General features: G+C 36.6%; 1 protein-coding gene across 3 annotated transcripts in view; it reads right to left on the bottom strand.

The window, feature by feature from the left end:
• The window catches only part of LOC123537554 (CWF19-like protein 1), a 281,916-nt gene that overhangs the window by 178,014 nt on the left and 85,756 nt on the right, over positions 1-18,146 (bottom strand). For all 3 annotated transcript variants that reach the window (XM_053529211.1, XM_053529213.1, XM_053529212.1), the window contains exon 5: positions 13,395-13,606. In XM_053529211.1, the coding sequence (XP_053385186.1) occupies positions 13,395-13,606 (212 nt within the window). The remainder of the gene's footprint in view (positions 1-13,394; positions 13,607-18,146) is intronic.

Below are 18,146 nucleotides of genomic sequence, written 5' to 3'. Positions count from 1 at the left end.
TTTAATGCAATAGCTTTGATAGTTTAGGATAAAAGCTGACCTAAACATAAAACTTAACCAAGAAAACTGATTTTCTAAGTCCAAAAGGGGCAATAAATCTTGCAAAAAGCAAGATGGAGTTATGTTTCTTGCTGTACAGGGTCAGCTTATGATGGTGAACAAGTATTCCAAGTTTCAAAGCAATAGCTTTGACAGTTTGGGAGAAAAGTTGACCTAAACATAAAACTTAACCAAGAAATCTGATATTTTCTAAGTACAAAAGGGGCCATAAATCTTGCAAAAAGCAAGATGGAGTTATGTTTCTTGCTATACAGGGTCAGCTTATGATGGTGAACAAGTATTCCAAGTTTCAAAGCAATAGCTTTGATAGTTTAGGAGAAAAGCTGACCTAAACATAAAACTTAACCAGGCAACGCCGACGCAGACGCCGACGCCGACGCCGACGCCGACAACCGCTCAAGTGATGACAATAACTCATCATTTTTTTTCAAAAAATCAGATGAGCTAAAAATGATTGGAATGACATTTTTTTCTTTAATTTCACTGCTACAGTAATGTTTTCATCAAAAGGTCTTGGCAGTGCATTCACAACTGGCTGCATATCAACAGGAACATTAACAACATTTCCTTTAATTGATAATTGACGACCCCTTGGTAGTTCTCTCATTTGCATAAATGGAATATGTAAAGCAATTAAACGCTCTTCAAGAGGAAATAATTCCAAATCTTTTGGTTTTTCTGGCCATTTCATACCATTAAAGACAGACAATCTAGGAACTTTACCAGCGACAACGTTACTTTTACCAGTAATGCATACCCACTGCTTGTCATCAACAGATGTACGTAATACTAGTCAAGTATTTTTTATATTTCTCTGGGGAAGATGGTTTAACTTCACATACATTTTGTTTAAACCATGTTTGATAACAACAACTGCAGATGTAAACTGGTCCAACTGATATATGCTCATGAAAAAGTTCAATAAATGCATCTATATCATGACCATACTTTCTGCATTTTGAGGAGCCTCACTAAAGGATTGATCTTTACGCTTACCCGCTTGTAGATTGCAATCATACATCTTTTCAGAAGTTTTATTTCTTGTATCCAGCTGCCAATGTTGCTTAGCCACTCATTCTTTCTCTAAATTGTAAAGGTCAGATCTTGCTTTTCTCTTTGATTTATTTTGCATTTCAACTCATTTTGTTTAAACTCAAATGATTCTCGTGCATTGCTCTTTGCTTCTTTTTCCTTTTTCCTTCTCTAGGTATTCCACTGATTCTCTGGCTTTCCTCTTTGAATTTAATGAACTTCTTTATCTTTCATTTTCACTTCAACAGATTGTCTCGCAATACTCTTTGCTTCTCTTCCTTTCTAGGTATTCCAAAGATATTTCTCTTTGATTTCAATGTACTTTCTTTATCTTTCATTTTTGCCTCTACAGACTGTCTTGTAATCCTTTTAGCTCCCTTTTTGTTCTCTTTCTCCTTTTCTCTGAACAGTTTTTCCTGTCTTTGTTTTTGTTAGTAGAGTTTCTGATAGTTTTATATCACAAACCCCTTTTGCATTCAGTTTTTTAGATTCATGCCTCTGTAACTGATCTTTCATGTATTTGCCAATCAGAGTTGTATGATGATCACAACTGAAGGGATTTATTTGATTCTAATTTTTTGTTTCACGAGTATTCAGAGTGGACAAATTTAGCTCTTTCTTCCTTTTTAAACTTTTTGGTATTTTTAGTTTTCCATTCAGTGTCAGTGGTCACCTCCGAAACATTACTTCTCAATGTTCCTTTTGGTTGTTTATCAGTTGGACAAGAAGATTTTCAAAGTTTTACCCTATATAAGTCTATATAAACCATGTGACCCCTGGGGTGTGGCCATATTTACCCCTAGGGGGATAATTTTAACTATCTTAGTAGAGGATCACTAGATGATGTTACATACAAAATATCAAAGCCCTAAGCCCTGTGGTTTTGGACAAGAAGATTTTCAAAGTTTTTTCTATACAAGTCTATGTAAACCATATGACCCCCAGGGTGGGGCCATATTTGACCCCAGGGGGATGATTTGAACTAACTTGGTAGAGGACTATTAGATGATGCCACATACCAAATATCAAAGCCCTAGCTACTGTGGTTTTGGACAATAAGATTTTTAAAGTTTTTCCTTTCGGTTCCCATGGCAACCAGTGTCCTGCATGGATTTCAATTTCTATGAAGTTTAATGTAAATCTGCCCCGTGGTTTTGAAGAAGAAGATTTTTGAAATTTACAATATAGCCATACAAGGAAAATAAGCCCCGCCCCCTGGTGGCCATGTTTTTTTACCAAAACAAAATGGCTTAGGCAATTCTGGTAGAGGGTCACCTAGAGATCATTTCTACAAAATATTTTTGAAATCCGGCTAACAGTTTCTCACAAGAAGATTTCAAAGTTTTTCCTTTCAGTTGCCATGGCAACCAGAGTTCTGCATAGAATTAAATTCTTTGGGCAATTTTGAAAGGGGGCCTCCCCAAGGATCATTCCTGTGAAGTTTGGTGTAAATCTGCCAAGTGGTTCTGAAGGAGAAGATTTTTTTACAAATTGTTGACACACGACACACAAGAGACATGGAACAGTCACAAAAGCTCACTTTGAGCATTTGTTGAGGTGAGCTAAAAAGAAAGTGTAAACAAGAGGGCCATGATGGACCTAATAGTATATCACTCACCGGAGTTTAATTGCTTGCTTGAACAAATTTCTTTGCTAAAGCTTAAAAAAAAACAACAACAGGGCCAAGATGGCCCTAGGTCGCTCACCTGTGCAACACACCATAACAGTGTAAACATGTTTTACCTAGTGATTTCATGGAGACAAATATTCTGACCAATTTTCATTAAGATTGGACCAAAAACCGTGGCCTCTTGAGTGTAAACAAGCATTTTCTTTGATTTGACCTAGTGGCCTAGTTTTTTAACCCACATGACCCAGATTCGAACTTGCCCAAAATTTCACGAAAACAAACATTCTGACAATTTTCAGGAAGATTGGGACAAAAAACAGGCCTTTAGTGTATACAAGCTTTTCCTATGATTTGACCTAGTGACCTAGTTTTTGACCCCACATGAACCAGATTTGAAATCTTCCAAGACTTCATGATAACAAACATTCTGACCAAAATTTATGAAGACAGAATACAAAATGTGCTCCCTAGGGTGTAAACAAGCTTATTCTTTGAATTGACCTGGTGACCTAGTTTTTGACCCTGCATGACCCAGATAAAAATTCGTACAATATTTCATGCAGACAAACATTCTGACCAAGTTTCATGCACGTCAAATGAACAAGAGTGTTAACAAGCTTTTCCTTTGATTTGACTGGGTGACCTAGTTTTTGACCCCATATGACCCAGTTTCAAACTTGGCCTGGGAATCATCAAGATAAACATTCTGACCAAGTTTCATGAAGATAGGGTCATAAATGTGGCCTAAAGAGTGTTAACAAGCTTTTCCTTTAATTTGACCTGATGACCTAGTTTCTGACCCCATATGACCCAGTTTCAAACTCTGCTTAGAAATCATCAAGATAAACATTCTGACAAAGATTCATGAAGATAGGGTCATAAATGGGGCCTCTAAGTTGTTAAGAAGCTTTTCCTTTGATCTGACCTGATGACCTAGTTCTTCACCCAACATGACCCAGTTTTGATCCAGGGGTAGAGATCATCAAGATAATCATTCTGTGCAAGTTTTATCAAATCAACGCATAAATGAAACCTCTATATGGCTGAAATGGCCAAAATAGAAAATTTCCTTTTCAGGGCAGTAACTCTAGAACCCATGATGGAAACTAGCCGGTTTTCGAAAGAAATCGAGATCTTATTGTGACTTAAGTTGTGTGTGAGTGTGGTTAAAATCAAATATAAAATGTCACTTCTATCGTGTTCACAAAGTAAAAACAAGAGTGCCAGAATGTCACAATATACGCCCGTCACAGCAAATTTCTTTACACTAGCACCTGTATTTGCAAATGGAATTTTAATTTTCTAGCTGTTTACAATGTTTTTGTTTTTTTAGAAATTATTGTAATTCTTTTATTTTTCTAAGTCCACAAAAAAAAATCTTTACCAGGTAGAGATACCTTAAAATACACCCAAAATTTGACAGTAACATCAATGTTGTACCACAGAAAAGTGGTCTTGGTTTTTCCCTACGGTCAATTATAAAAAAGTTACAATGTAAGTTATTTATAGTAACAGCTATGGGAAGTTGATCTTTAACCCTTTACCACATCGATACGTTTATCACCGTATCTATCGATTACCGAACAGAAACGTATTGACCCGAGTCTATCAGTTCCCCGATAGAAACGTATTATACCGATTAACGGCCATTTGAACAGAATCGTTTTATCCCGTGTCTCATAATCAATCGCTTTATTTTCGTTCTTTTCCTAAAGAAACAAATTCCGGATGTTTACTAACTCAAAATATGGGATTTCGTCATCATTATTTACGTACAAGATCATGTGGTTACTATTTAAATTTATCGAGTACTTTGCAAAGAAAGGGTTTTTTCCTACATGTGCACGACGCTACGTCATGGAAAATTACTGAGAAAACTGCTTGCAACTGGCCGGTTCGCGGGCTTTCCTCGTTCTAAAAATAACAACCATTTAACATCAAAGTATTTTTAAATGTGTTAGGTCATGAAGGTCACGCGTGATACATGCAGATTTCCCCTAAACAACAATTTGTGTATACGATGGCTTGGAATTTATGGCCTTACATAACGGGAAGTGTTAATCAAAACAGAAGGACCGCGGCTTTCAAATATTTTATGACACCCCAAGAGTTAATTGCAGCGGAAGTCACCCGTGATGTACCGACGTTTGATCATTAAAATATTACGTAATATTATCTTAAAAACATTTTAATTTTTAGCACAAGAATATTGTAGTCGGTTACGAGTCTCGATCTCAGCGATCTTTTTGCACTTTCAGAAATTTTACGATCCGTTATTTTTGTAGTGTTATTCAGTTTGAGGGTTGTTTTTTTTATATAAATACTTACCGATTCCGATTCGGAAGATAAGTCTATTAACTATAAATCAAACTTTCAAACATCAAAATGAAATTGTATATGAATTTCAATGTGAAAGTAATCCAAAACAGAATTTTATGCCTAAAAAAATATATTCCCGTACTTTAACACTTTATATCTTCGAAACTCAAAGAGAAACTACAATAAATTTTGTATCATCGGAAAGAGAATTTAAATTGCTATAAACTTTATATTGACAAAAATAATGTCAAACTTACAGAAAATATTAAAATAATGACATTTTTAACATAAGTGTGTGTAATCACAAGATAATGCCAACACCTCTGTTCAGATAAGACAGTCCCCTTTATCAGCCATATACCGATTATTGATTATTGATTATCACTTATCAGTGTTATGTAAAAGAGGTTACTCTGGCTTCTGTTCTGTGTGGTAAAGGGTTAAAGAGAAAAAAAAAACAAAAAAAAAAACAAGAGGGCCATGATGGCCCTATATCGCTCACCTGTTATCATTGCACTTGAGGACAAGAAGGTCCTCAGTAAAAATATTTAAGTCCAAAGGACAGGAACAACAAAGGGAAGAAATTTAACCAAAAAGAAAAAACAATTCTTACAAGGTACAGATATGTCAAAATGCACCTAAAAATTGGAGGTACCATCCATGTTGTACCACAGAAAAGTAGTCTTGGTTTTTCCCTACGGCCAATAATAAAAAAGTTACTAAAAATAAGCTATTTGTAGTAACGTAAAAGGGAAGTAATTAAAAAAAAAAATTGTAAGTGAACAAAAGAAGGCTCTGCCAAATAAATCTGTTGACATAAATAAAGGGAGGTAATTTGACATAAAATCAGTCCATAGTTATCAACCCTGATTGTCTCAGTCCAACTAATGACAATAATGAAATTTCAAATAAGTCCTATAAGTACTTACTGATATAAATTCATTTTGATTACAATCAGGGGAGGTAATCAGATATAAATGAAGTCTCTATATGGCTGCAAAAGCTAAAATAGCCAATTTTGGACCTTTAAGGGGCCATAACTCTGGAACCCATGATGGAATTTGGCCAGTTCAAGAAAGGAACCAAGATCTTGTGGTGATACAAGTTGTGTGCAAGTTTGGTTAAAATCAAATCATAAATGAAGCTGCTATTGTGCTGACAAGGTCAAAATAGCTAATTCTGGCCGTTTCATGGGTCATAACTCTAAAACCCATAATGGAATCTAGCCAGTTCAAGAAAGGAACCAAGATCTTATGGTGATACAAGTTTTGTGCAAGTCTGATTAAATTCAAATCATAAATGAAGCTGCTATTGTGCAGACAAGGTCAAAATAGCTGATTTTGGCCCTTTCAGGGGCCATAACTCTGGAACCCATTATGGGATCTAGCCGGTTCAAGAAAGGAACTAAGATCTAATGGTGACACAAGTTTTGTGCAAGTTGATTAAATTCAAATCATAAATGAAGCTGCTATTGTGCAGACAAGGTCAAAATAGCTATATAATAAAGGAATCTCGCCAGTTCAAGAAAGGAACCAAGATCTTATGGTGATACTAGCTGTGTGCAAGTTTGGTTAAAATAAAATCATAAATGAAGCTGCTATTGTGCAGACAAGGTCAAAATAGCTAATTTTGGCCCTTTCAGGGGCCATAACTCTGAAACCCATAATGGGATCTGGCCAGTTCAAGAAAGGATCCGAGAACTTATGGTGATACAAGTTGTGTGCAAGTTTTGTTAAAATAAAATCATAAATGAAACCACTATTGTGCAGACAAGAAATTGTTGACGCACGGACGGACGCACGCATGAGACGCACAGACGACGGACGAAGGGTGATCACAAAAGCTCACCTTGTCACTATGTGACAGGTGAGCTAAAAAAAAAAAAAAATTACAAGTCCACACAAAAATCCTTACCAGGTAGAGATAGCTCAAAATACACCTCAGAATTGGATGTAACATGCTGTACTACAGAAAAGTGGTCTCGATTTCACAATATAAGCTATTTATAGTAACAGCAAAGGGAAGTAATTCAAAAGAAGGGACCAGTGCATGACACTCCGTCTTATGATGGTGTACAATTGTGCCAAGTCAAAATCCCTCCATGCATGAAGTAGAAATGCTCCGGAGAAAGTCATTCTTGTATCTGACCTTTGGCCTCTAAGTGTGACCTTGACCTTAGACCTAGGGACCTGGTTCTTGCGCATGACACTCCGTCTCATGCTTGTGAACATTTGTGCCAAGTTGTATCAAAATCCCTCAATGCATGAAGAAGAAATGCTCCGGACAAAGTTTTCATTCTTGTATCCTTGACCTCTAAGTGTGACCTTGACCTTACCTCTAGGGACCTGGTTCTTGCGCATGACACTCCGTCTCATGATGGTGAACAATTGTGCCAAGCTACATCAAAGTCCTTTCATGCATGAAGAAGATATGCTCCGGACTAAGTTTTCATTCTTGTATCCTTTGACCTCTATGTATGACCTTGACCTTAGACCTAGGGACCTGGTTCTTGCGCAGGACACTCCCTCTCATTATGGTGAACAACTGTGCCAAGCTACATCAAAATCCTTCCATGCATGAAGAAGATATGCTCTCTTGAATTTTTCATTCTTGTATCCTTTGGCCTCTAAGTGTGACCTTGACCTTAGACCTAGGGCCCTGGTTTGTGCGCATGACACTCTGCCTCATGATGATGAACAAATTGTGCCAACTTTCATCAAAATCCCTCCATGCATGAAGAAGATATGCTCCGGACAAAGTCATTCTTGAATTTGACCTTTGACCTCTAAGTGTGACCTTGACCTTAGACCTAGGGACCTGGTTCTTGCGCATGACATTCCGTCTCATGATGGTGAACAACTGTGCCAAGTTTCATCAAAATCCCTCCATGCATGTAGAAGATATGCTCCGGACAAGGTCTGTGGACCCCGACCGCCCACCCGCCTGCCCATCCGCCCGCCAGGGGCGTTCCCATAATACGTCCCGTTTTTCAAACGGGCGTATAAAAAGTAGGTCAGTAGGTCAAGGTCACATTCAAGTGACCCCTAATTACTAGGAGTCATCTGGTAATTACAATTAAACAGTCTAGGAAATATGATCAGATAATTTTTGAAGCATTTTTCCTAGATAACTCATATACAAGTGACCCCTGGGGCGGGGCCTCTTTTCACAACAGGGGCATAATTTGAACAATCTTGTTAGAGAACCACTAGGCAATGCTACATACCAAATATCAAAAGCCTAGGTTTTGAACTTTCAGACAAGAAGATTTTTTTTTTCCTATATAAGTCTATGTAAAACTTGGGACCCCCAGGGCAAGACCTCTTTTCACCCCAGGGGCATAATTTGAACAATCTTCATAGAGGACCATAAGATGATGTCACATGCCAAATATCGAGACTCTACACCTTGTGGTTTTGGACAAGAAGATTTTTTAAGTTTTTCTTTTCAGTTGCCATGGCAACCAGAGTTCTGTGTGGAATTCAATTCTTTGAACAACTTTTGAATGGGACCACCCAAAGAACATCCAGGCCATCAACTTCCACCAAATTGTTTCAGAGAAGATGTTGTTTAAAGGAAAATGTGGATGGACCCAGGACGGACGTCCGGACAGATGCCGGACGGACACCGAACAGTGATCGATCACAATAGCTCAGCCTGAGCACTTTGTGCTCAGGTGAGCTACAAAACTTTAACCAAGGTGAGGACGTGGAAGACAATAATGCCGACGCCGGGTCAAGTAGGATAGCTCTCCTGATATTTCGTATAGTTGAGCTAAAAAGTTACAATATAAGCTATTTATAGTAACAACAAAGGAAGGTAATTCTAAAAACAAGAAGGTTATGATGACCCTGGATCGCTCACCTGAGTAATATGAGCTACATGTTTCATATGTCAAACTGATGATAAAATATTAAGAAAGTCAGTAGGTCACATTCATGGTCAATGAAATTCAGTTTTATGATTTGTGTGCAAAACTGTGTGTCATCCAAATTTCAAGGCTGTATCTTAAAAAACAAGAAAGTAGGTCAGAAGGTCAATGTCACAGTCAAGTGACATCATATTACTTGGGGTCATCAGGTAATTATAATTAAACAGTCTTGGAAATAGGATCAGATGATTTTTAAGTATTTTTTCCTATATAACTCACATAATAACTAAGTGACCCCAGGGCGGGGCCTCTTTTAAGCCCAGGGGCATAATTTAAACAATTTTGGTAGAGGACTACTAGACAATTCATCATACCAAATATCAAAAGCCTAGGTTGTATGGTTTCAGACAAGAAAATTTTTAAAGCTTTTTCCTATATAATTAAGTCTATATAAAACTTGGGACCCCCAGAGCAGGGCCTCTTTTCACCCCAGGTGTACAATTTGAACAATTTTGGTTGACGACCATAAGACAATGCTACAAACCAAATATCATAGGTCTAAGTGTTGTGGTTTCAGACAAAAAGATTTTAAAACTTTTTTTCCTATATGTCTATGTAAAACTTGGGACCCCTGGGGCGGGGCCATATTTGATCCTAGGGGGATAATTTAAACAATCTTGGTAGAGGACCACTATATAAGGCTACATACCAAATATCAAAGCCCTAGGCCATGTGGTTTTGTACAAGAAGATTTTCAAAGTTTTCCCTATATTATAAGTCTATATAAACCATGTGACCCCCGGGGCAGGGCCATATTTGATCCTAGGGGGATAATTTGAATAATCTTGGTAGAGGACCACTAGATGATGCTACATACCAAATATCAAAGCTCTAGGCCATGTGTTTTTGTACAAGAAGATTTTCAAAATTTTCTCTATATAAGTCTATATAAACCATGTGACCCCCGGGGCGGGGCCATATTTGACCCTTGGGGATAATTTGAACAATCTTGGTAGAGGACCACTAGATGATGCTACACACCAGATATCAGAGCCCTAGGCCCTGTGGTTTTGGACAATAAGATTTTTAAAGTTTTTCCTTTCGGTTGCCATGGCAACCAGAGTTCTGCATGGCATTCAATTCTTTGAACAATTTTGAAAGTGGGCCACCAAAGAATCATTCCTGTGAAGTTTGGTGTAATTCTGCCAAGTGGTTTTCAAGAAGAAGATTTTTTAAGAAAAAATGTTGACGGCCGGACGCCAGACATTGAGCGGTCACAAAAGCTCACCATGAGCCTTTGGCTCAGGTGAGCTAACAAGGGTGCCTAATGGTGGTGAACATTTGTGCCAAGTAACATCAAAATCCCTCTGTGCCCTCCAGACAGTCATTCTTGAATTTGACCTTTGACCTCTAAGTGTGACCTTGACCATAAACCTAGGGACCTGGTTCTTGCGCATGACAATCCGTCTGATGGTGGTGAACATTTGTGCCAAGTTACATCAAAACCCCTCCATGCATGAAGAAGAAATGCTCTGGACAGTCATTCTTGAATTTGACATTTGACCTCTTATGCGTGACCTTGAGAGACCTAGAGACCTGGTTCTTGCATATGACAATCTGTCTCATGGTGGTTAACATTTGTGCCAAGTATGGAGACATAATTCACAACTGCAGTCCAGTCACTACTGGATAGTTTAGTCTGTATTTTGCAATGGTTTATATGTAAAGTTTAAGAAAAGTATACCGTATTTTACCTAAGTCTTGGGACACCCTAAATCTTGGGACAACCCTAAAATATGGAAAAATAATTTTTTTGACCCTAAGTTTTTGGACATGTATTTTCTCAGCGTATTTTTCGTCCCTAAGTGTTGGGACTATGGTTGTATACTGATTCAAGATGTAACCCAAATACCATTATTATACATTGTATGGTGTTGTATCGATCAAAATATCAAACTAGAGCTATCACTAAAGGTGATGAATGTACCCCCCGCATGCACTGACAGTACATTGCAATTTGACGCACACAAGATTGCATAATTATGTGGACTGTATGTATACAGTATAGTAACAAAAAACAAAGTCCCATAACTATGCAGAATATTTATCTAAAAGAATGTAACATGCACCATGCACAACTAGGGTTGGTACTGATCACTTGTGTGAAGTTTCATTAAATTGTGTCAAGGGGATGAGGAGATATGGTGTGCACAAGATTGTGTCTATGTATATAGTATAGTAACAAAAAAAAAACAAAGTCCCATAACTCTGCAATTTTTTTTTCTGAAAGAACCTAACATGCCCCATGCACAACTACTGTTGTTACTGATCACTTGTGTGAAGTTTCATTAAATTGTGTCAAGGGGATGAGGAGAGATGGTGTGCACACGACTGTGTCCATGTATATAGTATAGTAACAAAAAAACAAAGTCCCATAACTCTGCAAATTTTTTTTCTGAAAGAACCTAACATGCCCCATGCACAACTACTGTTGGTACTGATCACTTGTGTGAAGTTTCATTAAATTGTGTCAAGGGGATGAGGAGAGATGGTGCGCACAAGATTGTGTCTATGTATATAGTATAGTAACAAAAAAACAAAGTCCCATAACTCTGCAAATTTTTTTTCTAAAAGAACCTAACATGCCCCATGCACAACTACTGTTGGTACTGATCACTTGTGTGAAGTTTCATTAAATTGTGTCAAGGGGATGAGGAGAGATGGTGCGCACAAGATTGTGTCTATGTATATAGTATAGTAACAAAAAAACAAAGTCCCATAACTCTGCAAATTTTATTTCTAAAAGAACCTAACATGCCCCATGCACAACTACTGTTGGTACTGATCACTTGTGTGAAGTTTCATTAAATTCTGTCAAGGGGATAAGGAGAGATGGTGCGCACAAGATTGCGTCTACGAACAGACGGACAGACAGACAGACGGACAGACAGACAACCTGAAACCAGTATACCCCCCCCTTACAACTTTGTTGTCGGGGGTACAATAATTATAAGAACCAAAGACTATTTTTTTAACATTTTCGTGTCGTGTTTTTACTAGTAAAGTGTTTTTTTACCATACCAGTTAAGTGTTGTATTTTTTTTTTTTTTTGCTGCAGCCAGGAAGTCCATTTTCCGTTATTTATTTTTATTTACCACTGACTGGAATTTACCCGCAAATCGTACAGATATCAAAACGCCATGCCGGTAATTTTCCATTCCACGAGCACGTGCGACCTATCGTAATGTCTAACTTACAACGCCGTTACTTTTGTTCATCGACACGTATACAAAAAACGCGTGTCACGCATTCATTTTTTGATTTTATCGCTTCAGATTTTCAACACCGATTGAGAAGTAATATAGTTTGAATTCTATAACGATTTTAAAAAGGTATTGGCAGAAATGTTGGCAAAATTCTATAAAAACGGTCGAATTTTCATAAAATTACTTGCAAAATTTCAAACAGCGCGATCCTAAATACTTATTTCTTTCTAAAAGTAAATAAGTGATACAAACTATGGGCATAAAATTCAGACTTTTGACCAGAAAGTACAAAAAACAGAATAGAAAAATCTTAAATAATGAAAAGGCAGCAGCAATTTAAAAATATGAAATAAAACGATTTTTGGCAAACAGATTTCTGTTACGTGACCTCGTGAACGTAAACAGAAAATGCGGTTAAAAAAACAAAAACAGTAATGACGCTGCGTATTTTTAATAAGTTTTGAATGAATCTTTGTACATGTACATGTATTTTTTGACACGACACTTTATAATAAGATATTCTTCTCAAACCATTTTGTAATTTCCTCAAGGGCAAATAGGTCACAGAGGTAAGATATCCGCTATTATAGTTTGACACGTTTACCTGTCAGTTTATACGGGATACTGCACATTCGCTTTAACAAATTAAAAAGAAGCTTTTTTATATTGATTGTTACAACACTAGATCTACTTCTCAGCACTTAAGAACCGAGGCGGTACGATCAAACAGTGATGTGCAACATGGCGCGAAAACATGACGTAATGCCATGAAAATCTCGGGGAAACTATACCGCTTTGATCTCCACTTCTAATGTCATGATACCGATAAACTTCTTTTAGCTCTTTGAGGGGGTGTTAACTGATGATGAAAACAAGGCCAATTACTTTGTTTATCAACAGAATAATTACCGATAATCGTTAAGGTTTTTTTTTTCGCTTTCAACACGGGTGGAAGGGGGATGTTACCTGACGACGATTATTGTGTCCATATTTTTGGGACAATTTCAAAATAATTATTTTTCGGGAAATAAGTCTTGGGACAGTGAAAAAAAAAAATATTTTATACTGTCCCAAGACTTAGGTAAAATACGGTATTGTTCTGAATGACTGATACAACATACACATGATACATACAAACTAAATTACTATTAAAACATAGATAAACTAATCAACACAATGTAATTTAAATATTGAGAGAAAGTATATAAATGAATACCAGTTCAGTACTATACTTCTCCACTCCCTCTGGCCACTGAGAAGTAATTAGGATATCAACACCTTTAAACTTGCTGTCATTTTTCACTGGGTCAGTAAGTGAATTGATATCTAAGGCATTGAAACTTGTATTGTCTGAGATGAAATCAGATTGTGTTCCACTGAGATAGGCAAGCTGTAGTCCAGAGCTGCCATTGTACAGTCCCTTCTTACCTGCAAAATGAACATATTAGTGATGGAAATATTTGCAAATTCAACATATTCACAGAATTAAATTCATGCATAAACTGAAGCCAAATAAACTTTAAATCAGTTGTCATAATTATGTAGAACTTTTGTCATTTCCACCTACTGTGAAATCATAAATATTCGTGGGGGATTAATTTTCGTGGATTTCGTGGTTGAATCAATCCACGAAATTTAATCCCAACGAACAGGTAAATTTCCCATTCATTTTATGTTCAAAAGTTGAAATCCACGAATTCATATCCCCACGAAATTGCCGTTTTGATCAAAACCACAAAAATTTCATGTCCACGAAATTTAATGATTTCACCGTATTTGAAACTAGAGCTATCACTAAAGGTGATGAATAATAATAATAATAATAATAATAATAACTTTATTTTAAGAAGGTGACATATTAAGAGTACATAGTATACATACAACTTATTTCCAATATGGCCTTCTACATAAATGTTAAAACACAGTATCTACAACAATAAGAGTATCAGTAGCACAATTTTAACGACAAACACACTTTAAAAACAAACTCGATTTGAAATGATTTTACCAGGAGAATAAATCAGTGTAATTCATTTTGCATACATGTACATTCATCCATCAATATCATAAAGTTTAAAAGCTACCTTATACGACATAAAATGCATGATAATTGATGAAGATTTGAGAAAAAAAAAATGAATAAATAAAAATCTCAGTATTAGTAACGTTGTTCTTGTAATAAATAATCCTTAATTTTTCGTTTAAACGTTAACAGATTATCTTGAAGTTTGATGTTTGATGGAATGGAATTCCATAAATGTGTGGCTTTGTATGAGAATGTTTGTTTCAAGTAGTTTGTTCGGGGCTTTAACAAAGAAAGATCTTTACGAGTCGAGGAACGAAGATTATATCTATCGTTATGAGCAAAAGATAATAATTCAGACATATATTTTGGTACAAGGTTATGGTCACATTTAAAAACCAGTACAGCCATGTGGTAATTGCATCTGTTTTCAAAAGTGAGCAGATTCAGAGTTTTAAAAAAGCTACCTGCGATACGATTTTTTGTTATTACACGAATTGCCCTCTTTTGTATATTATATATTTTATCAGTATCTGATTTACGGGCAAGCCCCCATACAGTACTGCAATAGTCCATGGTTGATATAATATATGCATTATAATATAACATCTTCATTTTATCGGTCAAAAAGTACGAAATTCTTTTTAAAAGTGCAACCTTTGCGTTAAGTTTATTCACAACATTGCGAACTTGTGCATGCCACGTTATATTATTATCTATACAGATTCCAAGAATATTTTGACTTGTTACATTTTCAATTATCGTTCCATTGATAAACAGTTCAAGATTCCTTGCTTGTTTCGTTTTATAATTTGTACTTAGAAGCATACATTTTGTTTTTTCCGGATGTAATGACATATTATTAATTTTGCACCATGTGTTAATGAGGCTAAGATTACTTTGAAGCTCTTGCTCTATAACTGAAATGTCAGTGTCGGATTTATGCACCGTGGAATCGTCAGCATACATGTCAATATTAATAGTGTCTGAAATAAGTGTCATATCATTTATATATAATATAAATAGTAAGGGTCCTAAAATCGAGCCTTGTGGAACTCCAGACTTTACAAACAGTTTTTTAGAATATAAATTTCTAATTTTAACTAGCTGAGTTCTTTTCGACAGATATGATTCAAATAATTTCAGTGAGTTATCTGTAAAGTGATAAAGCTTTAGTTTATGCAGTAATATTTCATGGTCGACAAGATCGAATGCTTTTCAAAGATCAAGAAATACGGACCCTACATATTTACCACTGTCAACATCTTTCAACCAAGTATCAATTAAAAGTGTTAAAGCAGTGTGGCATGAATGTGTAGGACGAAAACCCGATTGTTTTGTGTGCAATATATTTGTCTTTTTGAAATACAATTGCAACTGTGAACCAATATGCCTTTCAAATATCTTAGATATGGTAGGTAAAACTGAGATAGGTCTATAATTACTTGGATTCTGCTTATTCCCTTTTTTAAAAATTGGAATAACGTAAGCATCTTTTAATTTATCGGGAAAAACACCACTGTGTATGCTTTTATTTATTATAGATGTGATGGCTGGAGTTATGAAATCTCCGCAGTCATGTAGAATCTTTGGGCTTATTCCGTCTATCCCAGTAGCTTTTTTAAGATCAATTTTAGATATGATATTTTTTACTTCCAAAGGAGTAATGAAATCAATCTCAAATTTGTGAAATGATAATTTTTCATCACCCCCGCATGCACTGACACAGTACATTGCAATTTGACACACACAAGACTGCATAATTATGTGGACTGTGTGTATATAGACTGTATGTATACAGTATAGTAACAAAAAACAAAGTCCCATAACTATGCAGAATATTTATCTAAAAGAATGTAACATGCACCATGCACAACTAGGGTTGGTACTGATCACTTGTGTGAAGTTTCATTAAATTGTGTGCAAGGGTTTGGTAGATTAGGCACGCACAAGATTGCATATGCAGACTGTATGTACATAGTATGTTAACAAGAAACAAAGTCCCATAATTCTGCAATTTTTGTTGCTGAAAGAACCTAACATGCCCCATGCACAACCACTGTTGTTACTGATCACTTGTGTGAAGTTTCATTAAATTGTGTCAATGGGATGAGGAGAGATGGTGCGCACAAGATTGTGTCTATGTATATAGTATAGTAACAAAAAAAACAAAGTCCCATAACTCTGCAAATTTTTTTTCTAAAAGAACCTAACATGCCCCATGCACAACTACTGTTGGTACTGATCACTTGTGTGAAATTTCATTAAATTGTGTCAAGGGGATGAGGAGAGATGGTGCGCACAAGATTGTGTCTATGTATATAGTATAGTAACAAAAAAACAAAGTCCCATAACTCTGCAAATTGTTTTTCTAAAAGAACCAAACATGACCCATGCACAACTACTGTTGGTACTGATCACTTGTGTGAAGTTTCATTAGATTCTGTCAAGGGGATAAGGAGAGATGGTGCGCACAAGATTGCGTCTACGGACAGACGGACAGACGACCAGACAGACACACGGACAGACAGACAACCTGAAACCAGTATACCCCCCCTTACAACTTTGTTGTCGGGATGCCCCATGCACAACTACTGTTGGTACTGATCACTTGTGTGAAGTTTCATTAGATTCTGTCAAGGGGATAAGGAGAGATGGTGCGCACAAGATTGCGTCTACGGACAGACGGACAGACGACCAGACAGACAGACGGACAACCTGAAACCAGTATACCCCCCCTTACAACTTTGTTGTCGGGGGGGTACAATTATTTATGTACAAAATATATGATCTTTTTCAGTTATATTCATAATCAAAACAGGTATCATTTTGTTAATAAAGGTGATGAATGTACCCCCACCACCCCCATGCACTGACACAGTACACTGCAATTTGACGCACACAAGATTGCATAATTATGTGGACTGTGTGTATATAGACTGTATGTATACAGTATAGTAACAAAAAACAAGAGGACCATGATGGTCCTGAATCGCTCACCTATCCCCACATGACCCAGTGTTGAACCGAGTATGACGTCGTTATTTCTATTATTTGACAAAGTGACCTAGTTTTTGAGCATATGTGACCTAGATATCATCAAGATAAAAAATTCTGACCAATTTTCATGAAGATCCATTGAAAAAATAAATTGACCTCTAGAGAGGTCACAAGGTTTTTCTATTATTTGACCTAATGACCTAGTTTTTCAAGGCACGTGACCCACTTTTAAACTTGACCTAGATATCATCAATGTGAACATTCTCACTAATTTTCATGAAGATCTCGTGAAAAATATGGCCTCTAGAGAGGTCACAAGGTTTTTCTATTTTTCGACCTACTGACCTAGTTTTTGACCGCACATGTCCCAGTTATGAACTTGACCTAGATATCATCAAGCTGAACATTCGCACCAACTTTCATGAAGATCCAGTGAGAAATATGGCCTCTAGAGACATCACAAGAATTTTCTATTTTTAGACCTAATGACCTAGTTTTTGACCGCACGTGACCCAGTTTTGAATTTGAGCTAGATATCATCAAGATGAACATTCTGACCAATCTTCATCAAGATCTCTTGAAAAATATGGCCTCTAGAGAGGTCACAAGGTTTTTCTATTTTTAGATCTACTGACCTTGTTATTGACCGCACGTGACCAAGTTTCGAACCTGACCTAGGTATCATCAAGGTGAACATTCTGACCAATTTTCATAAAGATCATATGAAAAATATGGCCTCTAGAGAGGTCACAAAGTTTTTCTATTTCCAGACCTACTGACCTAGTTTTTGACCGCACGTGACCCAGTTTCAAACTAGACCTAGATATCATCAAGGTGAACATTCTGACCAATTTTCATGAAGATCCATTGAGAAATATGGCCTCTAGAGAGGTCACAAGGTTTTTCTATTTTTAGACCTACTGACCTAGTTTTTGACCCCACGTG

The sequence above is a fragment of the Mercenaria mercenaria genome, chromosome 17 (assembly GCF_021730395.1).
Source record: "Mercenaria mercenaria strain notata chromosome 17, MADL_Memer_1, whole genome shotgun sequence".
NCBI classification, from domain to species: domain Eukaryota; kingdom Metazoa; phylum Mollusca; class Bivalvia; order Venerida; family Veneridae; genus Mercenaria; species Mercenaria mercenaria.
This window is presented reverse-complemented; position numbering and strand designations above follow the sequence as displayed.